The 25,129-nt window shown below is 37.5% G+C and overlaps 1 protein-coding gene across 1 annotated transcript; it reads left to right on the top strand.

Moving 5' to 3' along the window:
• The first annotated feature begins 1,428 nt into the window (after window positions 1-1,428).
• On the top strand, window positions 1,429-25,129 carry LOC147389102 (chromo domain-containing protein LHP1). Its single transcript, XM_086417616.1, is given in 8 exon segments — window positions 1,429-1,824; window positions 1,963-1,988; window positions 2,299-2,385; window positions 2,548-3,053; window positions 3,056-3,299; window positions 24,342-24,402; window positions 24,496-24,564; window positions 24,845-25,129. Coding segments are annotated over 7 exon segments (1,230 nt in total). The 5' UTR covers window positions 1,429-1,566; the 3' UTR covers window positions 24,544-24,564; window positions 24,845-25,129.

Genomic DNA, 25,129 nt, shown 5'->3' with positions numbered 1-25,129 from the left:
ATTAATTTTTATAAGGAAATGAAAAACAATTATACCTTTTTTTGTTCTTCATCGCGTTTTCAAACCCCACCTTCCTTGGAATCCCCTTTGTTTTTACCATCCTTTTTGTTTTTTCCTTTTTCGCTATTTTTTTTTATTAAGTAGATTATGACTCAACAAAGTAAGTTATGTTTTTGTATGAAAAGAGAAGAAGTTGAAAAGTAATGGAAATGAGGAAGAAGTAATGGAACATAGGGAGATTAGAAGATGAGAGTAATTGAAGATAGAGTAATGAAAGATAGGGAGATCGAAGAACAATTGGTAAAGAAGATGAAGTTTCAGTTCAGTTACAAAATCGAAAATTCCTATTGATAAATTTGAACGTTTTTTGAATTTTATCAAGAGCTTAAATATCAACCTTTCGATGAAAATAGTTATCATCAAACGGACGACAATTACCACATCTAAATCAATTTTTAATTATCAAAATCCAACACTAATCTTGATAAAATTGGATAGTATGTAATATTCACAATAATATCAAATCGATTGTCATTCGTGTGAGTAAATATGTATGAAATGAGTATATGTGCAGTTATTTTTTGATGGTAAATATGTAAATGTTAAACAAGAAAATGTTATTTCAATCCAAGAGTAATAAAATAATAAATACAAAAGTTGAGTAACGTATTTTGGTAATAAATGAAAATATCGATAATTATTTGATAAATTATCTTAAAAAAATGATCATTTTTTTAATACTAAAAGGCATAAATTCAATATAATAAAAGTTGAGTAACGTATTTTAGTAATAAATGAAAATATTGATAATTATGTGATAAATTATCCTTAAAAAATAGTCATTTTTTTAAATACTAAAAGTCCTAAATTCAATATAATAAAAGTTATTTTGGTAAAACATGAAGAAAATTACAATCACACATCCTTAGAATCACGATTCTTAGTTTAAAAAAAATAAAAATAACAAAAAGATCTTTTTTTATTATGTTACCTTCAAAATTATCTTATATAATTAATATTTTACATTATAAATAAATCCTTGAGACAGGTACATTTGCACAAACCACCTTCTAATTTTATAAAATGTGAATTTTTTAATTGTTTACATAAAAATACGAGAGTCATGTTGAAGTGACTTTTTTTTTTTTTACAATGGACTGACTGTTAATCATAGATTATTTCATCGAGATACGAACAAAAAGCATCTACGGTTATGTGACCACCTCCACGTCAGAAATGTGAGAATCGCAGTTCGCTGTGTCACCGCAGCATTCATTACTCATACTTTTCACGTCTATCTCGATAAAATATACGTCTATGGTTCTAAACACAGTAAAAGTCAGTATAGGATTTTTTTTTTTTCAAATAAAAATTAATAAAATAATTATGAATCGAGTTTCAAGGGTTTCGTCCGTACCGAGTTTAAAGCGTGGGTTGGGAGGGACCTGGGACTGGGAGGCGGAGAGCAACAAATTTTCTCTTGTTAGGAGCAGTGAAGGGTACTTTGGGATTTGAAGGGAGTTGTGGAGTGAGTGGAATTGAAGAAAAAAGGAGAGAGAGAGAGAGATGAAGGGCGGGAGGAAGAAGAGCGAAGCAACACTGCAGCAGCAGATAATACCAAACAAAGGTGGTGAAGTGGAAGACAAAGGTGGTAACCCTGAGATCGAAGAGGTTCCATTAGTGATGGAGAGGGAGGAGGAATACGAGGAAGAAGAAGAAGAAGAATATGAACAAGGAGATGAAGAAGAAGACGAAGGAGAGCGACCAAAGCTTGATGAAGGATTTTATGAAATCGAAGACGTTAGGAGGAAAAGGGTTCGCAAGGTAACACTCACCTACCAGCCTACCACCTCCAGCATCATAATAAATCTTTCTTTCCTATCTCTCTCTCAACTCTGATTGATTCCTCTTTGTTGTTTCTATTGTTGTTTTGTTTTTGGCTTTGGATGGATGGGCCAAAAGGGGCAACTTCAATATCTCATCAAATGGTAAGCAAAGTAAAATCCCATCTCTTTCTCTCTCTTTCTTTCTTTCTTTGTGTATGTGGGTATGGTTGTGTTGTGTGCGTATGTGTGTGGTTGTGTTGTGAGTGTGCCGGTGTCTATATGGGTATGTTTGTGTGTGTGTTTGCGAGAGTGGGATGGTGGGCATGCGTATTTTGTTTGTGCGTTTGCGTGTGCGTGTATGGGTTATGTTTGTATGCGTATGTTTGGGTGTGCATGTGTGGGATAGTGGGTATGGGTGTTTTGTGTGTGTTTGTTGGGAATTCTTCCAAATGACAGTAATCTTCCTTTTCAGGCGTGGTTGGCCTGAGACAGCTAACACATGGGAACCAGTTGAGAATCTCCAAGCATGTTCAGACATTGTCCAAGCATTTGAAGATAGGTATTTCCTCCTCACCCTTTTTAAATTTTTGTTAATTTCTTGTCTACTTGTATTAGATACTTAGATTAAGATTAGAGAAAAACATTATGAATGATCAGATAAATAAATGATTGGACCTTCACACTCCATTTCTTCTTTTTTCCCTCTTTCGCTGATTGAAAGCTTGAGATCAGGCAAGCATAAGTCATCAAAGTCTTCTCGAAAGCGTAAGCGAAAGATTGGGGGTCCTCAAACCCAACTCAAGAGAAAACAGAATCCCATCTTCAATTTACCAAGAGATGAACCACTGCCCTCTACCACTCTCAATGACTCAATCCTCTCCCATCTTCCTCTATTTTCAAGAGTCGAAACAGTTGAGGGAATGGATCATGTGGATGATGAACTGAAGCTTGGGAGTGGTAACAATGTCGGTACAACTGAACAACCGAATGGGTATGGGTCCAAAGATCAACAGAGTAAAGCAAATGAAGTAGAGCTCAATGGAATACCCAATGACGGCATAAATGCTGGAAATTTTTCAATAAATTTTTCTGATTCCGGGACTTTAGACAAAGACGGTCTTGTGGGTGGTGGGCTTCCTAAGGTTGAATGTGGGGAACCTGTTCGAAGCAATCGTTTCACGGGAGCCAAAAAGAGGAAGTCTGGATCTGTGAGAAGGTTTAAACAGGATTCAACTCCTGTGAACCGGACCAAGCTCATATTGCAATAGCAAGAAACACCATGGAGTCTGGCGATAAATTTGAAGCTGTTGGAGTTAATGATGCTGAGTCCATGGGAGATGATGCAGATGATAGGAATAAGTTGGATGATTCAGCATATCCATCTTCTATTACCAAGATCATCAAGCCTATAGGCTATTCGGCTTCCATATCGAACAATGTACAAGATGTGTCGGTAACCTTTGAGGCTATGAGGTATGTTAATAACTTCATGCTTGTCAAGATTCAAATAAGACTGAAGTGTTGATTTAGGAGAAAAGGTGCAATTCGTAGAATTAGTAGTCCATTAATTCTGAATTTACTCACTTACATGTTCTTTGTAATGTTTCTTGTACTCTATGAAGAAAGAACCTACTCTTTTTTTAATTTACTTACTATACATATCACCATGTTATAAAATTTGGCTTGATACGACTTGACCTAGGTGTGTATAACATCCGCATAGAAGGGTGTCAATGTGTTAAGTCCATGTTAATGGGCATTGGTAGCGTATCACCAGAAATATTATCATATTGGTAATTTCTATGTGAGTAATTGTTGTGGTGGATCCTTCTAGGTTGACCATAGCTCTGTGATTGTGAGAAGTTTGGTCAAAGCTTCATCTCACCTCACCTAGGCCACTGCTTTACTTTGGTCGGACCCTTAACACCTGAAACATGGCTCACGAATGTGCTAGCTAAAGTTTATTTTCTGTTTTCAAGTTAATACAGTAGTTTGGTTAGTTTTGTAAATAACTTAATGTGATGTTAATGTATATCTTCCAAATATAGGGGACATGTCATTTCTTTACTTTAAAGAGAAATCCCTACTCCCTTTTCTCTACCTTACTCTTTTCACATCATCATATGAAGGCAAAGTAAGGAGCAAAAAACTTTGCTTTTGGCCATTTTTTTCTTCTTCGAATCGAGGTATCCGGGCTTCTTAGAGCACCTCACTAATCCTTGAGGACATGCTTCTTAGGTTTGTTTGAATAAGTTCCTATAGATCTAGATATTATTTCCTAGGTTTATGTAGTTTTCTTAAATACATTTATGAATGTAGTTGGGGATGGCTAGAAGTAGTTAGGAGTTGGCATGTTGTGTTTTATGTAGGTTCCAAGTTTTATAAGCCTTGCCTACTAAATCATGTAAGCCTATTAATCGGGGGAGGTGACGTTGGTTCCATAGAGGCAATTACTTTATTTTTTATTTGTTAAGCAAGCAAGGGATTAGTGGTTAATGGAGGTGAAGATCGGTTCAACGGGATTTGAACCTAGGTCACGGGATCAACTCTCCTCAAGCCTTTACCACTTAGTTGAGTGAAAAAGAAGTGTTTTAGAGATTTTTCTTAAAATCTTGAAATTAGAGATTTCTTTCTAAACCATGACAAGTTTCTTTCTAAATCTTAGGGGCTTTAGAGATTTCTCTCGAAAACCTTGACAAGTTTCTTGGTTTTCCTTTTTCAACCTTGCATATAGTCTTTCCTCCGTCATCTCTCAATTTTTGTTTTTTTTTTGTTTTCAATAATTCATCCACTACTAGTTGGTAACAAAGCAATCTTGTCTTTATCGATCTCCATTTCTGCTTCACATCAGTTCATCACCATTATCTCTTCTTCTTTGGGACATCAACGACTTATTTGTTGCTAAATCTTATGTTAACATTAGAAAAAAAAAATTGCATGCAACCATGTGTAAATTAGGGGCTACTTTTGATTGTCATGTACTAGCACTTAATTTTTTTTTTCTTTTCCTTGGGTTGTTATTTGAAGAAAACTATAGTTAAATCCAGTTGGTATTTGAATTTCTTTAATTGCTGCAAATTTAATAAATATTATTAAGCTTTGGTTGAGTATGACATCCTTATATTATGAATGGGCTTTGTGGCTCCTGAAGAAACCTTCCTATCCCTGCTGCCAAGCAACTTTTGGTATTGGACCGGAAGATTAGCATATTTTCTCCTCCCTCTGCCTTGGATTTAAGGAAACTAGACTAGGATTGAGATGAGAATGGGTTCTCCCTGAAGAAGGCTATGGTTAGATTAAGCTTTTGGTCTGTTTATATGGGTGAAGCTAAGCTGTGGAAAACTGGATCAAAATTTTTTATGCATAGTTATATTGGGTTCTATTAGGGTTCCAAGAAAAATGGATTTTAGAAGGATTCAATTAGGGTTGGTTAAAAACTGATTTGGAAATCTTTTTAGGTTTGGCTAAATGTATTGAAGAACTTTTAGTTGAAATGTATGGAGTGAAGAAGAAAATAAAATAAATGGAAGAGGAGAAGAAAAGAGAAAAGAAAAAAAGGGCTGGTCTATTTGCACCCACCAAAACAGCTCATTGCACTCACTTAAGTGACTTTTATAATAAAAAACGCCTATTACCATTTTATTCTTTCATTTTGGCTTATTGCACACACTACTATCCACCGAACAAAAAACCCAAAACCCATTTTTCTTCTTCTCCTGAGTTTTATGAGAGATTGAATAAATGGAGGTTAGGTTTTAGGTTTTTTTTTCTTCAAGTTATCTTACTTCTTTGAAGTTTCTTTTACTTTTTTGCATTTAATCATCAAGGAAGATGAAAAAACCACTATTAAAACATCAAAACGATGATTTCGAATCAAAGTCGTAGAAATTTTTTTTGACAATTTTGTTCGGTAGGTTCAGACCGAATTTGTTTTAGCACATTCGGTAGGTACCTACCGAATATTACCTAACAGATTTGGTAGGTAGGTACTGAACAAAACTTTCTATCAAACATTACAAAATCGATTCGGTAGATACCTATTGAACAAAATTTTCTCATGTCAATGACTTCGACTTGATTAAAAGTGTCAGGGTAAGAAAAATAAATAAGATCAAAGCTTAAAACTCTCATTGAAATCTTTCTAGATGCAAAGAAAAAGAAGAAGAAGATTAAACGAGAGAGAGAGTAAGAAGAAGAAGAAGAAGAAAAATGGTTTGGTACCTTTAGGTGGGAGAAATAAGCAATTTAGGTTAAAGTACATTTGTAGGTGTGTGTAGATAATTATTTTAAAGTTACGGGGGGTATCGCAGTGTATGCAAATACACCCACTCAAAGAAAAAAGGTGTACACAAATAAGGGATTGTGTGCTATATTCCATTACCCCTGAGGATTTTGTATTTTGAAATAAAATATACTAAGGATGACAATATTATCCTTAAACAAAAGAGAGAATGACAATTGTGCATAATAAGGATAAAAAAAACTATTCTACCCCTACAATACCCTCTTAAGAGAAGAATTTTAGAAGAGAAAAATAAAGTCTCATAATGAGAGCTTGGTATATATTTATAACCCAAAAGAAGGGAATGGACATAAATGCCCTTACATAGAAAGAATAACAGAAATAAAACCATATAAATCAAACTAGAACTAACTATCTATTCTAATATTTCCAATACTTTCCCTCAAGCTGGGGAAAATATATCAATTAGGCCCAGCTTGGCGAGATGAGAGTTTGTGACAGAAGGTCCAACAGACTTTGTAAGTATATCGGCTAGTTGATCTGAAGAAGAAACAAAGATTGTCTTAAGTACACCAGATCGAACTTTCTCCCTGATAAAGTGAATATCAACCTCAATGTGCTTAGTTCTTTCGTGAAGGACCGAGTCAGATGCAAGCATGATAGCAGACTTGTAGTCACAGAATAGTGAAGAGGAACCAATAGTATGAAATCCCAACTCTGTTAGCAAAGATCTAAGCCAAATAATCTCACATGTGCCAAGGGTCATAGCACGATACTCAGGTTCAGCAGAAGAACGAGAAAGCATACTCTGTTTTTTACTTTTCCACGAGATAAGATTACCGTCATAGAAAGTACAAAAATCAGATGTAGATCTCCTATCTATAAGAGAATCCGTATAATCGGCATCAGTGAAACATGACAGATGTGGCTGAGCAGTAGATGAATAAAATAAGCCTAGACCCGGATGAGACTTCAAGTAACGAAGGATACGATATACGGCATCAAGATGAGAGGTACGCGGAGCATGCATAAACTGACTGACTACACTAACTGCGAAGGTCAAATCCGATCTAGTGTTAGTCAGATAAATCAAACGGCCTACGAGTCTCTGGTAAGATGAGGGATCAGATAAAAGTTCCCTAAATTCAGCATGAAGGCGATGATTCTAATCCATTGGGGAAGAGGCAGGACGACAATCAAGCATACCAGTATCCTGAAGAAGATCCAATGTGTATTTACGTTGAGATAACGAAATACCAAGGTGTGAGCGCGCTATCTCTAACCCTAAAAAGTATTTGAGAGGACCTAAGTCCTTAACCTTAAAAGTACTACCCAACTGCCTCTTAACCCTGTCAATCCACTGTGTATCATCTCCAGTTACTATAATATCATCTACATAAACCAAGACAATGGTATTGCGGCCATCTACTCCTCGTCGAATAAAACAAGTATGGTCAGAGTGGCATCTGAAAAACCCCATAGATAAAGTGACCTCAGAGAAACATTGGAGCTAGGCTCGCGGAGATTGCTTTAAGCCATAAAGAGATTTAAGAAGACGACATACTTTCTCAGAATACTCCCGCTGAAGACGAAATCCAGGAGGAGGATCCATATAAATAATCTATGTCAGATCACCATTTAGAAAAGCATTCTTCACATCAAGCTGGTGAAGATGCTATGAATGACAAGCCGCTAAAGAGACAAGTAAACGGACAGTAGACAGTTTGACTACAGGGGAAAATGTGGCTCCAAAGTCCTTTCCCGGAGTCTTCGTAAATCCCTTAGCAACGAGTCGAGCTTTGTAGCGATCAACAGTACCATCTACGAGATTCTTGACTATGAAAACCCATTTACAACCAACAGTTCGTTCCCCAGAAGGAAGAGAAACAAGATCCCAGGTGTGATTCTTCTACAATGCATACATCTCAGTAATCATGACTCTAGTCCACATAGGATCACGTAAAGCTTCAGAAACAGACCGAGGAACCTGAATAGAGTCTATGGTGACAAGATAGGCTCGATAGGAAGGAGAAAGACCCTGATAAGAAACAAACTGGGTGATAGAGTGATCAGTTGCGAAGTGCAATAGGTAAGTGAGAGTCAGAAATAGAAGGGACAGGCGTAAATGTAGAAGGAGATATACCTGAATCTAAGGAGGAGGTTGACAAAGTCTGAGAGGGGGGAGGGCGACGAGAGTAAACTTGCAGCGACGGCGACGAAGATGAAGATGGAGAGAAAATTGGAGATGGTAGCACTATTGGAGAAGAATCATGTAAAGGAGAAGAATCCTGCAAAGAAGATGAAGTACGAAAATATGAAACATTGTCAAATTTTTTTATAAAGTGACATCTAGAGAATGAATAATATGATGAGAGAGGGGATCATAGCACCGATACCCCTTTGACATAGAAGAGTAACCCAAGAAGACACAACGGGTAGCTTTGTCATCTAATTTGGTGCGATGAGGAGTTCTATCCTGAACAAAGCAAGTACGCGCAAAAAACTCTAGGTGTAATAGGGAAGATAGTGCTATCAGGTCGAAGAACATGAAGAGGCACCTGTCCCCCTAAAGTGCGGCTCGGAACACGATTTAGGAGGAAAGCAACAGTAAGAACTGCCATATTCCAATATGACTTGGGAACATGCATCCCTCGTAGAAGGCAACGGACGATGTTCATGAGGTGGTGATTTTTACGTTCCGCCACCCCGTTTTGCTCAGGAGTATAAGGGCAGGTTAACTGATGAAGCATACCACGCTCATGGAGATCGGAGCGAAGCCCATCAGAAATATATTCCCCGTCATTATTTGTTCCAAGAAATTTGATAGTAATGTTGTATTGGGTTTGAATCATTTTAAGGAAATTAACAAAAATAGGTAAAACGTCAGAGCGAGAATGCATTAAATAAACCCAAGTACAACGAGAATAGTCATCAATAAATGTAATATAATATCTATGACTATTAAAAGCAGTAATAGGGGAAGGCCCCCACACATCAGAATGAACCAAAAAAAATAACATTAACTCTATGCATGCGAGGAATATAAGAGGTACGTGTGTGTTTAGAAAGTTCACACACAGAAAACTGAAATTTGTGTCTACTACAAGATTGTTTTAAAGTAGGAAATAATGAACATAAGTGCTGAAAATTAGCATGTTCTAAGCGAGCATGCCATAAGTCTAAAGTCTGAAAAGAAAAAGTATGATTTCCGGTGAGTGAGAGCACCGAAGTTGGAGCAGCAGTAGGTGGAGCTTCAAACAGGTACAGCCCATCCCTCTCATATCCCTTGCCAAAAATCCTCATCGAATTCAGGTCTTGAAAAACACAGTGAGTAGGAAAAAATGTTACAGAACAATTAAGCGATTTTGTAATATTACTCACAGACAGAAGGTTAAGAGATAAGTGTGGAACATGGAGAACAGAATCAAGAAGAAAACCTGGGGTTAGAGATATAGAACCCTTATTGTGAACAGGGGTAAGAGACCTATCAGAAAGGTAAACCTCCTTATGAGTAATAGGAAAAATAGTAGAAATAAAATGATTGGACTCACCGGTCATGTGATTAAAGGCACCAGAATCAATGACCTAAGTCAGAGGAGCAGAGCTAGACTAAGTGACATGAAATGCAGAAGAGGTACCTGGAGGAGTGGTAACAGATGCGACTGTCGAGGATGAGGGAGTCTGAGCCAGGAGCTGATCTCGTTCAATAGCTGTAATCTGTGTCTGAAGATGTTGCAAATCAATAGTACCAAGGAAAACATGATCAACAGAGGTAGATTCCACATCAGCAGCACGGGGCTGTCCTCCAGAAGATCGCAACAGGTGGGGATAGAGCTGAAAGCAGCGAGCTTTCTCATGGCCAATCTTTCCACAATGACTACATGTAAGACCACTTCTTTTACCATGCCCACGGCTTCCACGGCCTCGATTCCCGGATTCTTGAGTATGGGAATTAGAAAAATCCAAATTGGCTGCAAGAGCCATCTGCTCTGGAGCGGAGATAGTGATAAGAGGCTGAGTCTGTGAGGGAATGACACGGCGACGACGCTCATCATTATCAATAGTCGCAAATGTCTCAAATAATGAAGGTAGAGGAGTGGTATTAAGGATTTGGGTCCGCAGTGCCTCAAACTCAGGGCGTAAACCCATGAGGAACTGGTATGTCTGATGTCGAGCAATCCTCTTGACCACATATCCGGCTGCCTCTGCAGATAACTCAGCCATAGACTCGTAGTGTGAGAGCCCCTCCCAACGTGACTGGAGAAATCCAAAATAATCTGCAACACTCTGATTTCCTTGGGTAGCTTGAGCAATATTCCGGTAGAGTTCATAAATCCTTAAATTGTTGCGAGCATGCGCATATGGCTGAGTGAGGGCTAACCACAAAGAAGTGACAGTCTCATGATACATAAACATAGTGTAAATGCGTCGCTCCATGGAATTGAATAACCAACCAAGAATAGTGCAATTATCAATTTCCCACTGTTCAAATTTGGGATCAGTGGGGGGTGGTTTAGGAATACTGCCTAACAGCCAACCGGATTTTCCTCGACTACCCAAATAAAGACGTACAGACGAGACCAGCTCTGAAAGTTACGACCATTTAATGGGGCATTGGTGATACGTTGGACGGAGAAATTAGCCCCAAGAGTGGTGGTAGAGTCCTTAGTCTCGTGAGTCGTAGTCATTGCAAACTATTAGTACTGTATTTGGATTGAAGAGAGATCTCCCGTATTAGTATTGTTTAAGGCCAAATAAACCTACTAATTGCTTGGCAACACTAGAAACAGCCCCTATTGCTGTCGTGAGTTTGATCTAATCAAAGTAGTTGCTATAGCATGTCTTTGCACAGTCTTAGAAGTATTGTAGGGCTGATTGTTAACTACCCAACAACTGTGTTGTGTCGTAGAGCAGAGTAGGCCCTGTATAGTGCTATAGGGCTGATCGTAAGTAAGATACAAACCTGAGGAGGTCTACTGCTGCTGTCGCAAGGCACTCTATAGAGTGTAGATGGAATCGCAACACAGGTAAGCACCTGTTGTAGGAACACAGGCCTGTAAAAAACTTGTTGTTGCTGCCGCGGAGTGCTTTAGGACTTGTAGGTCTGATCGCAGATGAGATTCAGACACTCTAGAGCATGTAAGTTAAATCGCAGCACATGTATGGACCTATTGTTGCTGTCGCAAGTCACTGAAGAACATTTAAATCTGATCGTAGGTGGGATACAGCCTTGTAAGAACCAGCTGTTGCTATCGCACAACACTTTAGGACTTGTAGGTCTGATCGTAAATGAGATTCAGACCTACTGCTACTGTCACAAGGTATTATAAGGACCTGAGGGCTGAACGCAGGACAGATTTTGATCTATAGTTGGCCTACTGAAGCTGTCGAAAAGATGTGTGGGCTGATTGCCAACAGAAACCCTAACGTAGGGTAAAAAAAAATTAATCACAGCGCAAATCTCTATTGCAGCATGTGAAGGATTAATAAAGTCTCTATCGCAACATGCGATTAAGAATACAAGAATCAAAGAAGAAAAGAGAAAAAAAAAAAAAGAACCCCGAAAGGGAGAAACTCCGGATGAGTGAAGTAAGAGAGGAGGAACGGAGAGGGGTTGAGTTAAGTTTTTTCTTTTTGGCTCTGATACCAAGAAGAAATTTAGAAGAGAAAAATCAAGTCATAATGAGAGCTTGGTATATATTTATAACCCAAAAGAAGGGAATGGACATAAATGTCCTTACATAGAAAGAAAAACAGAAATAAAACCATATAAATCAAACTAGAACTAACTATCTATTCTAATATTTCCAATAGCAAGTTGGCTCATTGATATCATGTTATCAACCCTGACCCACTTTCTTAAAAACTCATAAAGTCGAGTACCACTAACAGCTTTTGTAAGAATGCTCATGAGTGCTCTTTTTTCCTTCACAAATGAAATACGCACCGCACCTTGGCACATTTTTTTATCTAATGAAATGTTGATCTACTATTATGTGTTTGGTCATCTCATGCTGGATTGGGTTATTAGCAATACTTATTACTGCTTTGTTATTACAATATAAAATCATTGGCCCAACTATAAAAAGATCTAGTTCATGAAGGACAACCTTCAATCATTTCACACAACCTATGAGCCATGGACTTGAACTTTGCCTCTTTTATAGTTGTATATGTGATCATATATGTGCCTATACAATTTTCAATCATAAAATAAAACTGGATATGCCACAATGGAATATGTGATGTTATGATCATTGGTCATTATGACATTGCTTACTTTAAGTTATGTGATGGCATATGTGAGCGTATGGTTCTGATGTCTTTTGTATTTTTTACCATTGGGCAAAATCATAATTTTGCATGTTTTCAATCCTTTGACCTCTATAAATACCTCATTTCCAACTCCACACCCCCCCCCCCTCTCCGAGTACTTCTTTCATTTAGGCTCACTTGTACTCTCATTTTAGCTCTCCCTCTAAGTTCTAATATAATATTTTTTTTTTAAACAATCTAACGACATTTGTTACTTTTCTACTCCCCAAATCATCTATGTCAAGCTCAAGAATCATCAATCAAGGATCAAGATTTAGATTTTTTTGCAACACTCAATATTCAAGATTATGAATACGTCAATAAAGAATTTCATGTTTTGTTTTCAAATTTGCTAGTTTATGCAATCTTAAATACTTGTTAAACATGAAAATATAATAAACTATAATATAATTTGTAATAAAAGATTTTCAAATGTTATTTATTAGTTTTTATAATAATTATAATATTCTCATTTTTTTAATCTTTTCTTTTCTTTTTTCTTTTTTAAATTGGGAAAAATATTTTTGTTGATATGATTGATCAAAAAAAAATATATTTTTGTTGATATGCGACCACACATGCTATTGTGCAGCCGTATTTGCACACACTCATATGTTGATTGCATAATATAGCATTTGCAATTTAACAACATTAGTCTCTGCATTTGAATTAGTTATAACATGTTTTTTTTTTTTTACTCTACTTCTCCATTTCATAAGGTTATAACACTCACAAAGATACAATATCATAATGTAGTTCTTCTATCATCCAAAGAGTCTGTTTGATCTGCATCCTTGTAGATTTTCATCATAACATGTTCATTCCTTTTAAACTAAAGACCTCTACCATATGAGAATTTGTTATGCCTCAAGATCCGATGCGCTGCTTGAAGATGTGGAGTTAAAGGAGTATTCATATACTAATTTAGCATGCTAATTGCTTACATAATATCAGGTCTAGTAAGGGAAGAAAAATTAATCGTTCAACCAACCACTGAAAAATGCCAACATTGTGCATGGTATCACCACTCTGCTTATGGTTTTTCTCTATGGGGTTATCTATCGGTTTACCAACTATCCAGTCTCATGTAGCAAAGTCCAACACATACTTTCTTTGAGTTATAAATTTTCCGTCACAAGATCTTGCCATTTCTACTTTAAACGTCCAAGATTGTTGATTTCAAACTCATTGGCTCTATAATTCTTTAGCCATTCAATCTCGTACCCATTTTTTTGTCATGATAATGTTGTCTACGTAGACAATAAGAATTCTAGTGCTACCTCCAATACGTCCAATGAACAATCTGTGATCTGCCTGACTTTGTGTGTACTTTAAATCTAGCATTGCATTGTTGATTCTCTCAAAGCATTCACAGGAGACTGTTTGTCTATACAAGGACTTCTTCAACCTGCACAGTTTCTTTTCATCCCCAAAGAACTGAAAACTCGGTGGAGGATACGTGTATACCTTTCACTTTAATTCTCTTAAAGGAATGCATTTTTCACATCAGGTTGGTACAATGGCCATGACTGATTTGCTACTTTTATGGAGTTCAACTTTGCTACTGGTGTAAATGTCTCATTATAATGAATTCCATTGGCCTGAATATAGCCTTTATCAACTAATCTTACCGTGTACATTTTTTATTGACCCATCTACCTTATTGACAATGTGTACTCTAGGGCTTTGATACTAAGTTGATAAGTAAGGATTGGAAAATAAAAGATGAGAAATAGAAGAAGAGAGAACAAGAAATCATGTGTTATATTCCATGACTCTTAGGGGTCTCTTAATTATTATATGAACTTGGGGCAGCAATATTACACAGAAGAGAAAAAGACAATTGTGCGTAATCTCAACACATTTTTGAAGGTTATTGAAGAAGGGTTAATGTGGTAAAATATCTTTGTTCTCAATCCTTGCAAAGGTAATGGATTTCATGGAAGGGATGGTAAAGAGATGCTTATGGGCTAAGTGGCTGGAGTATCTAAAATTACATTTAGTAAAGAGCGGCTGGGGTGTGTGTTCCTAAAAAGAATGGAGGGCTTGTGATTCGAAGGATAAGGTTCTTGAGCAAAGCGTTTTGGGCAAATATTTGTGAAAATTTGGTGAAGAGTCTAGTGTATGAAGATAGTAATAGTTGAATTGAGAGAACTCAATAATAATTTAATTACTAAGTCCTCATTAGGTTTTAAAGGTGAGTACATATTCTCATAAGTGGAAAAGACTAAAAAGGACAACAAAAATAAAAACACTAATAAATAGAGTTATTCAACACTCCCCCTCAAGTTGGTGCGTGAATATCGGTAACACCCAACTTGGACAAGACACCTTTAGAGGCGGTTTTGTTAATACCTTTTGTAAGAAAATTGACAAGTTGAGATGTAGGAAGAAAGGGAGTACAAAAACAATTTTCTCTCGAATGAAATATCGATCAACTTCGATATGCTTCGTTCTGTAATGCTGAATCGGATTTGTTAGTATGTTAATAGCTAATTTATTATCACAATATAGTGAAAATGGGGTTGTGAAGACACAAATCAACTAGTAAGTTCTTAAGCCACAACAACTCACACACTCCAAGTGCCATAACTCTGTACTCTGACTCAACACTAGACCAAGAAACCACATCCTGCTTCTTACTATGCCAAGTTATCAAGTTGTCACCAATTTTAGTACAGTATACAGAAGTGGACCGTTTATCAGTCACTGAATTAGCATAATCTGCATTAGTCTATGTCTCAACGCGAAGATGACCATGATTACCAAACAAAATATCCCGATCAGGATATCTCTTACGATATCTAAGAATACGATAGACAATAGTAAGATGAGATATGCGATGAGAGTGCATAAACTGACTTACAACACTAACAACATAGGTAATGTCGGAACGAGTCCTAGACAAGTAGATCAATTTTTCTTCAAGACGTTGATACTGAACAATATCCAGCAAACACTCCCCCTCAGAATCAACCAACCTGTGATTTTGCTTAATAGGAGTATCGGCGGGACGATAACCAAGTTGACCGGAGTCACTGAGTAAATCAATGACATATTTACGTTGAGAGATAAAGATACCAGAGTGGGACCGTGCAACCTCAATGCCTAAAAAATAGTGAAGATGTCCAAGGTCCTTATTCTCAAATTGACAACCTAAGTAAGATTTTACTTCTGTAATGCCGTCATAATCATCTCCAATAAGGACAATATCATTCACATAAACAATCAGAGCGACAATTTTGCCTTGGGAGTGACGCAAGGAAAATGTATGATCAACAGAACTCTGATGGAAACCAAATTGATACATTGCCTTAGTAAAACGCTCAGATTATGCGCGAGGAGACTGCTTCAGTCCATAAAAAGAACGGTGAAGACGACAGACATGTCTAGAGGAAATAGATGTAATAAAACTAGGAGATTGGACCATATAGACTTTTTCCTGAAGATCACTATTAAGAAATGCATTCTTGACATCTAACTAAAAGAGGGATCACCTTCTGATAGTAGCAATAAAAAAGAGAACTCAAATGGTGATCATCATGGCAACAAGAGCAAATGTCTCTTGGTAATTAATTCCATAAGTTTGAATATAATCTTTAGCCACCAGACGGGCCTTGTAATGAGCTATAGAACCATCAGAATTATGTTTAATGGCAAACACCCAGCGGTATCCCACAACTTCTCTCCTAAGCGGAAGAGGAATTTCAAGTCTGAGTTTTTTTAAGAGCATTCAATTCATTAATCATAGCTGTTCGTCACTCATGATGTACAATAGCCTCTACAACAGTATTAGGTAGAGAAACAGTGAAAACATAAGTAAGAAAACTCCGATAAGAGGGTAAGAGAATAGAATCAGATACATAATTAGAAATGAGATAAGTACAAGTGTGCTTTCCCTTGCAAGTGGCGATAGGATGATTATCACAAGGGACAGTAGGAGGCGGAATTGAAGGTGAGGAGGCGAGTTGGTCTGGCATAGAAGTGATAGCAGTATTGTGGGGCCGCCGAGAGTAAACCTGCAATCGAGGAGGTGACGGACTGATAGGAGATGTAGGAGGAATATGCATGGGAAGAGGAAATAACAAGGAAAAGATGTCATCATCAGGAGAATCTAGAGGAAATCACTCAGACTGAATATCAACTGACCCAATGTAGTATGTGGAATGCTCAAAGAAAGAGACATCCCGAGAAATGAAACGCCTTCGAGAGGGAAGATGATAACAACGATATCCTTTTTGGGTAGAGTAATAACCCAAAAAATACATTTTACGGTCTTAGGGTCAAGTTTAGTACGAGTTTGGCTAAGAATTTGAACAAAGCAGACGTACTCAAACATATGCGGAGAAAGTGAAAACGAAAGACGATCTGGATGGAACTGCAGGAATGGAGTAAGAATTGCATCGACCCAATAGGATTGTGGCACGTTCATGCCAATAGAGAGGGCATGGGCTAATTTCAGAATATGGCGATTTTTCCTTTCTGATCAATCATTCTGTTGAGGACTCTTAATGTTGGACATTTGATGTTCAATGCCAGACTCTAAACAAAGCTTTAATACTTCACTATAAGTGTATTTCGTACCATGATCAGAATGGAAAGTCTTAACGGTATGACCAAACTGAGTATGAATCATAACAAGAAATTACTTGAAAAACCCATATACTTCACTCTTGTGTTTTTCATTAAACAGTCCTAAGTGCTACGATTGTGGTCATTGATAAACATGAAAAATATTGAAAACCATAGTGGATGTGATGGGGGAAGGACCCCACACATCAAAATGTATTAGGTCAAATAGAGCAGGTGCAGTAGTATTCATACTAATATAGGATAATGAGAACGAACATGTTTAGCTAATTGACAAGTCTCACAAGAAAAAACAAGCAAATTGACATTATTAAATAAAACAGGGAACATTTGTTTCAAATATCTAAAGGAAATATGGCCTAAGCGTAAGTGCCAACGCATTACAAGTGCTTATTAGACTGACTACTACTACTAAGCTGAGAAACATAATGAGTGTTAGGTAAAACAAGTGCGTCCAAGAGATATAAGCCATTCATTTCACGTCCAGTGCTACTCGTCATTTTTGACTCCAAATCCTGAAAAACCCAATGAGTGGGATAAAAGATTATATTGCAATTCAAATGTTTGGTAATGCTACCAATAGAGATAAGATTAGTTGCAAGTTGAGGAACATGCAATGTATTAGTTAAGGATAAAGAAGGTGTAAAAGAAAAATGATCTTGACCAGCGATGGTAGATAAAGAACTATCAGCAAGGTGAACCTTGCGATGACTAAAACAAACACTATAGGTTTTGAACAAGGAGGATGTACTGGTCATGTAATCTGAGACACCAGAATCAATGGTCCATGGTGAAAAAGTGGTGGAAACATTGTGTACAGATGCAAAGGTACTTGAGTGAGTGAAAGTAGAGACCCAGTTGAGATAAAGTTCTCATTTGATTGAAGAATTGCCTGAACTTGTCAATTTCAACTTGGGACATAGATACCGAATCCGATGAGGTAATAGCTGAAGGAAGTGCCTGATCGGTAGTCGATTGTGAGATTGCATAAGTTGAGGACGTTGAGACAATTAATGTTGCTGATTAGGACGACCATGAAATGCATAGCAACGAGTCTTCACATGACCTAACTTTGTACAATGATAACACTTATGTTGCTGACGTGTAGGCAGAGATAGACTGGGAGGCTGTGGAGAAGGTATGCGAGCAAGCATAATAGAGTGGTCTCTAGAAGAGGGGTAGAACATTTGTACGACGACTCTCATCAGCTAAGACATAAGAATAAGTAGTCTATAGGGATGGAAAATGATCCATCCCTAATAAATGAACTCTCGCATACTCAAACTCATCTTGGAGACTGATTAGAAACTGAAAGACTTGATCCAGAATCGATGCATATAATGCCTCATCAAGAGGTTCCTTCCAAGCATAGGACGAAGAATAGAAGGTCAACTTTTCCCATCGAGCACGAAGCTGTGATATATAGGTGGTGACTAAAGAGTTATCTTGTGAAAGGTGGGAAATCTCACGCTCTAAGTTAAAGATTCGAACATTGTTTTGATGTTGCGAGTGGATACTCTTTGCGGACTCCCATATCTGATTTGCGATCTTGGAGAACATAAAATCAGTCGCAATGTGTGGTTGCATAGATGTAACAATCTAAGAACGGACCATAGAGTCATTAGCAAACCATTGGGGGTAAGTAGTGTCAGTCGGTACAGGTTGATTGCCCGTCCTTATGAGGTAATTGATTTTTTCCTTTTCCACCAATAAACATTTCAACTGGTCGTGTCCAAAGAAGATAATTAGGATCATCTAATTTCATGGTGGTAATTTGGATGCCTGGAAAGTCGGTTGAATGAGAGGGAAAAGCACCAGATCCATTATTATTACCGGTGATCGAGGAAAAAGATGTCTCGGAGGCCATCAAATAGTTGATGTGCTTTGGTTTGAAGGGAGTTCAAATAAGAAACTGATCGCAGCACCCTAAAGGTGGCAATACACGATCGTAAAAGGTGTGGAAGGTGATCAAACACTGCTGTAGGTGACTAGAGTAGTCATTAATTCAATCGTAGGGCACCAAGGGACAGTTCTACCGCTGCCGTAAGCTTCAAACAACAACTTATTGTTGTTGTTACCTTCAAACAACCACACTGATGTGAGCACAGCCTCGAAACAGCCTTGCTGCTGTGATCACGGCCCCCAAACAGCCTTGGTGCTGCTATCGCAACTCCCAAACAGCCTTGGTGCTGTGATCGTGGCCCCCAAACAGCAACTTACTGTTGTTGTACACCCCAAACAGCACAACTGCTGTGATCACAAACCTCCAAAGGCACCCCAGGTGCTGTCGCAAGCCTCCACAAGCTATGCAGTTGCTGTCACAGGTCTTCAAGGGCACCCCAGGTGTTGTCGCAAGCCTCCACAGACTAATCAGTTGCTATCGCAGGTCACCAAAGGCATCCACAGACTTTGATGTTGTCGCAAGTATTGTCGCAAGGTTCTATGGATGATTTAAGGGTCATTGTTTTGGCCTAACAACAACTTTGTTGTTGCCGTAGGGCTTTAATGTATTCTAACGACTCTATTGCATGGTGCGATAAAACCCTCTTAGGGACGATGTTCTAATCTAATAAGACGAGAAGTGTCTTTCAGGATCTATTGAATATGGATTTAAGAGAGGAGGGGAACGATAGGGTTTGTAGCAAGAAGGACGGGGAGGGGGGGGGGGGGGGCGATGGAGGTATGCTTTGATACCAAGTTGAATTGAGAGAACTCAATAATAATTTAATTACTAAGCCCTAATTAGGTTTTAAAGGTGATTACATATTCTCATAAGTGGAAAAGACTAAAAAGGACAACAGAAATAAAAACACTAATAAATAGAGTTATTCAATAGTAATTGACATATATGGGTGTGAGGAAATGGGATTGGGATAGTTGGCAGTCAAGAAGAAAGAAGATGTCAAAAATTTGCATCTAATGTCTAATTTTAAATTCTTCTGCCAAGCTTGTTCTATGGAACATTCTCTTCGATTGGGCGAAGAAAATACTAGCGAAGCCGTCCACTTTGATTTTCCTTCCAAGACTCGGATTATTCACCACATTGTTGGCTGGCATTTTCGAAACCTACCTTGAATTGGATGGCTTTTCTTTCTTTCATCCTTTTTTTTTTTTTTAAAGTTTCGTAATATTATATATACCTCGCAATACTCCAGGTTTGAAAGAATTACAGCTGTAGTTTTTATTTTCAAACTTTCTACTGTTAATCATCCTCTAAAGTCTTATGGTCTCCTTTATAGACTTCCCAATCCAATTGATGGGGATCAATCTCAACCCCTTACACCTTAAAATTTGCAAGTGGCATAGAAAGGGGTTTAGCAGTCAAGCCCAAACCTTGATTTGGTGGGACGATTATGAAGCGGGTCTCCATATGTGACCGTGTTTAGTTGATGAGGGGCCCCCATGGGTAGTTTGGACATTGCAAATAATAGTTGGCAGCTGTATTAATTAGATATCTAATTACTTCTTATAAATAAAAAATTGGAATATCTAATTACTTGTCCAAAAAATATATAGAATATCTAGTTATTATTTTCTGTTTTATTGGTTCTCTTTTTTTTAATATTTTATGCAATAGTGGTACTTTGGTCATCTGTGTTTTAATTTATGGGAGTAAAGTAGGGTTGGACTATGAGACACTATATAAATCTTATTTTGTTTTCAAAGTTGTAGCTTGCTCTTTTCTCTCTTGGATGTGTGGGGCTTTCAAGAAATCCTAGGTGTGATTCCTAGGATTATATTAGTGTGACATCGATAGATCTATCTACTTTTATTCTTTTCCACTGTTATTCTTCTTAATCTCTATTGTTCATCTCTGATATATACTCATCAACCAATGCTGATATTAGGTTTGTTTTTTCTTCCCAAATCCTCGATTATTCACCTATTTCTTGATCACACGGAAATTCTGAAAGCGTTTTCTTACTTCTTCCTTACTTGTTTTAGCCACTGAAATTCTTAATTCTTATTTCTTCCAGAATTGTACCCTCTTTCTCTAAGCCCTTTACTATTTCCTTAATTCTAATATTTGGAAATCCTGACCCCATGCCTTCAAAACCTTCTCTCTTTTGAAGGTACTTCATCATCAATTTTACAACAAGGCCTTTTTTATGTCCTTGAAGGTTCTAAGACCATGGCCGCTGAGCTCCTTCAATGTACGTAGTCTTCCACTCAATTAGATAATACTTGGGAGAGCCCTTTGTGCATTCGAAAGGCAACCTGCCTCATGCTTTTCTAGTCTTTTGTCAATAGAGATCAACATGGTAAAGAGAGAATACGGACTCTAGAAAGAGTGCTCCGGAGTTATGTGATTCGACCACCCTTTGAAAGATGAGCCTTTTTTTCCTAAATGTTAACTTTTCAAAACTTGGATCTTGTCAAGTCCTTTATTTTTTTCATATTGAAAACTTTATTAGAAGTGCTGGTTGAGATATCCAGCAAGTGAGAATACAAGGAAAAGGACCCAAACAAACAAATTAAACATTTGATATGCAACAAGCCCTATCCCAACGATCTAGAAAGTTCTCAAAGAAGGCCCCTTTTAACTCATTAAATGTCTTACACCAAAAGAAAAGAAGACTCAAGACCGAAATGAAGAGTTCTTGCGATGTCTGTTCCATCCCCTCAAACGTCCCGCTATTTCGCTCCTTCCAAATCCCCCAAGAAATGGTGAATGGAGTAATGCTCCATAACAATCTTTTTGCATCATGAAAGGTGTATCCCAGCTCAGCCCATGAGTCAAAAAGTGATCTGACGGACAACGACAAACAACACTTCATGCTGAAAGGAAAATAAAGTGGGACCAAATATGCATTGCTACACGACAATGAATAATAAGGTGATTAATGGTTCTTCATCTTCTTTATAATTATAGCAGAAAGTTGCCCCACAGAAACCCCTTCTTTGCAGCTGATCCAAAGTAAGAATCATTCCTCACACCGTCACCCACACGAAGAAAGAAACCATAGAAGGGACTCTAGATCCCCATTGTGCCACATGAGGAAATGAAGAAGGGCCAACTCGCACCAATTCGTGGTAAGAGGCCCTCACGGAAAACAACCCATTTTTTACTACCAGCTCAAATCCTCATCTTCTCTATCTATGCTAGGAACAATACCGTCTAAGAATGACCACATATTAGCCATCTCCAGGATCTCCCAATCATTCGTGCATGTCTAAAGACAAGATTCTAACTATTATCTCCAACAAGCTGGCTGAAGAAGCTTAACACGGGTGTGTTTTCCTTTCTAGAGATGGCAAATAAATCAGGAAACTGATCTTTTAAAGGAATCTCACCTCACCACACTTTCTCTGAGAATCTTACCTTGTCTCCCCTCCCTAATTTGAATTTGATTCTCTTCCTAAAGTTGGGCAACACGCTAAGAGCACCTTTCCAAACTCTCACTTGTACGCTTCCATTGCCCTCCAACAACCCTTCATTCAAAATCTATACTAATCTTAAAACCCAAGGTTTTGGCCAACCCTTCGATGGATTTGGCATCACTTACACTATAGACTTAATATTTAGAAAGGTTAATGCTTAAACTCAACATGACTTCAACATACTTGAGGATGGCAAGGTTATATAGAATGGAGCTCACATTCAGACTTCATGCAAATTTTCTTTCTTATTTTTGGGAAGACTTTACTATTTGTATATCAGGCAACTGTGTGAAACTTTTGTTCTGGAACTGTTCTCCTTATGCTTTGTGAAATGAACAATGTTTCCTACTGTATTTGATTATGCAAGTTAACCAAATTGCACTGTTACTCCAAATCAAAACTTCATGTGAAATACGACATCTAACGATTTAGCAGTGTTGAGATCAATCTACTAGCCTTCTTAACATCTTTTTTCATGTTGTCTTTGATGAGGCATGCTACTAAATGCCATTTCTTCTTCCTCTATTGTCAGAGGAACTCTTTGGTTTAATTCCCACTTCATCCTCTCCGTCGTGTCCTGTTCCTTCATCTCCATGTTTGATTCCTCGAGCACAGTCTCATCTGACATTGTCTTCCAATCCTGTTGTTACCCTATGCTTACATGATCTAATCTCTGTTAGACATGCAATCTAGTTCTGTTGTCAGCTATCGAATGATCTGTCAGAATTTCATGATCTAACCAGACGTTGTCACGTCTGTTCATCCCAATTCTCGTAGAAGTATTAGAATTCTCCCAATACCTTTGCACTTGAAGAATAGCATGTAAGGCAGGATTCTTATAGCCAAACTAAATAGTTAGGAAAAGGCTTTGATGACAATGACGATAATGGTTAATGAAGCTGCGACTGGTTCAAGACATTAACATGAATGTTTAAGATCATGCAAGACACTTGAGCATTGCACTAAACTCTCGAATACCAATGCAAACAGTTACTTGTTCAAAGTAATATCATAGATTTTATTATTGTAGTTGATTAGTTTTAAGAATCACCCTAGTTAGGCATGAGAATCATAGTATTTTATGATGCTGATATAGCATCACATCATCCAACAAAAATCCCCAATGAGGGTGGCAACTTGGCATACATTGCTGTTGGGTGTAGAATATAACTTAGTACCACAAGATTTTTCTTTTCTCTTCCCAAATCACTAGCCCCTTTCTGTCCATTTCATATACAAAAAAAGTTAAATTCAACAGGTTGCAAGAACCTGTTACCCAATTTGTTGCTACTAGTCTGAACCACGAACCTGTACTAAGCAAACCAGTTCGTGGTACAGTTCGTACTGGGTTCATAAATCAAGTGAACCACGAACCCACTGAGTTTTGATTGGGTTCGGTGGGCCAAACCTATTTATAAAAAATTTCATTATTTATATTTAAATTTTGGATTATTATATTAGTTTATTTCTATATAACTTAGAATTTTTTAATGTTATATTTGTACTTAAATACTTGAATTATATATATGCACAATTGAACCAAGCTAGGAAACCAAAGCGAGCCAAGAAATGAATTATCTCTACATACCCCTATGAATCGGGTTCATTCTAGAGTGACGAACCCGAATTCGAAGAGCAAACCGACAAACCAGGTAATGGAGGCAAGAACTACAGCTTTTCTGTACCATTGCTATGTCTAGCCATTTTACAATAAGCAACCTCGTTGGATTTAGTTACAATAAGCGACCTTGTTGGATTTAGCTATACTATTGATTTTATAAATGATCATTTCTCTGATTGGAACTTGCCTGGCATCCAAGTTAACCTTACAAGTAATGGTTGTAGATTGGAAGCCATTTATTTTCACCTTAAATATGTGTTACGACCATTCTGTTGGTAAATACTGGTTGCTAAATTTAACTACCTATATTTTCTTAAATTTCATTTAGTTGATGACATTGTTATTTGTGATCGCCAATTTATAGGTCTGACGGGAAAGAAGTGGTGGTGGATAACAAATTTCTGAAGGTTAACAACCCGCTTCTGGTATTTCCTCCCATTGCTCCTAATGATTACCTCTTCACCTACAATACTGCAATTTCAAGCTATAATACTGGATCTGTTTTTCTAATGTGACAGTTGATCAGCTTTTATGAGCAACATCTTCGTTATTGCCCTCCTACATGAGATGACTTAAGCTCTCACAAGGTATGGAAAGTGATTGCAATGTTGGTTATTAAGTATAGTGACGTAAATTGTTGCTGTTGAGGCGTCTTGATCGTTTATTAGCTCCCCAAACATGATCCTTTCTTCAGCTACATGTACCAATTTGCAGTTTAGTGTATTGGCAGAGCATAACTAACACATTACTAACTGTATTGGCAAAAAACATATATTTTTGTTTGAGTATTTTGACCGCTTTATTGTATGGTGATTGTGGTATTATGCTTTCGAAGGTGATTTGTTTAATACTGTCTCTGTTCATTAGGTTTGGCACGGGGATGCCTGGGAAAACTCACATTGGTTACCATCCAACTTCAGTTACAACTTCAGCTATGTTAGATCTCTTAAACTCTTACTTAGTTTCCTGTACTTTTTTCTTTTTCTAGATCTCTCTCTCTCTTGTGTTTTTTGCTCAGAAAGTTCAAAAACATTTCAGCATATGCAGAATTGTTTCATCCAAGATATGGCCTCTAGGGCCCTTGTAATTGCAGACACATTCCTTCCGTAGTTTCTATTGGCCTGAAGGTTTTTTAGATAACTTTTTGAATTA

Source organism: Akebia trifoliata, chromosome 12 (assembly GCF_017979445.1).
Source record: "Akebia trifoliata isolate Shusen 1 chromosome 12, ASM1797944v1, whole genome shotgun sequence".
Lineage (NCBI taxonomy): Eukaryota > Viridiplantae > Streptophyta > Magnoliopsida > Ranunculales > Lardizabalaceae > Akebia > Akebia trifoliata.
The sequence above is the reverse complement of the archived record's forward strand: the minus strand, read 5'-3'. Positions and strand labels throughout refer to the sequence as shown.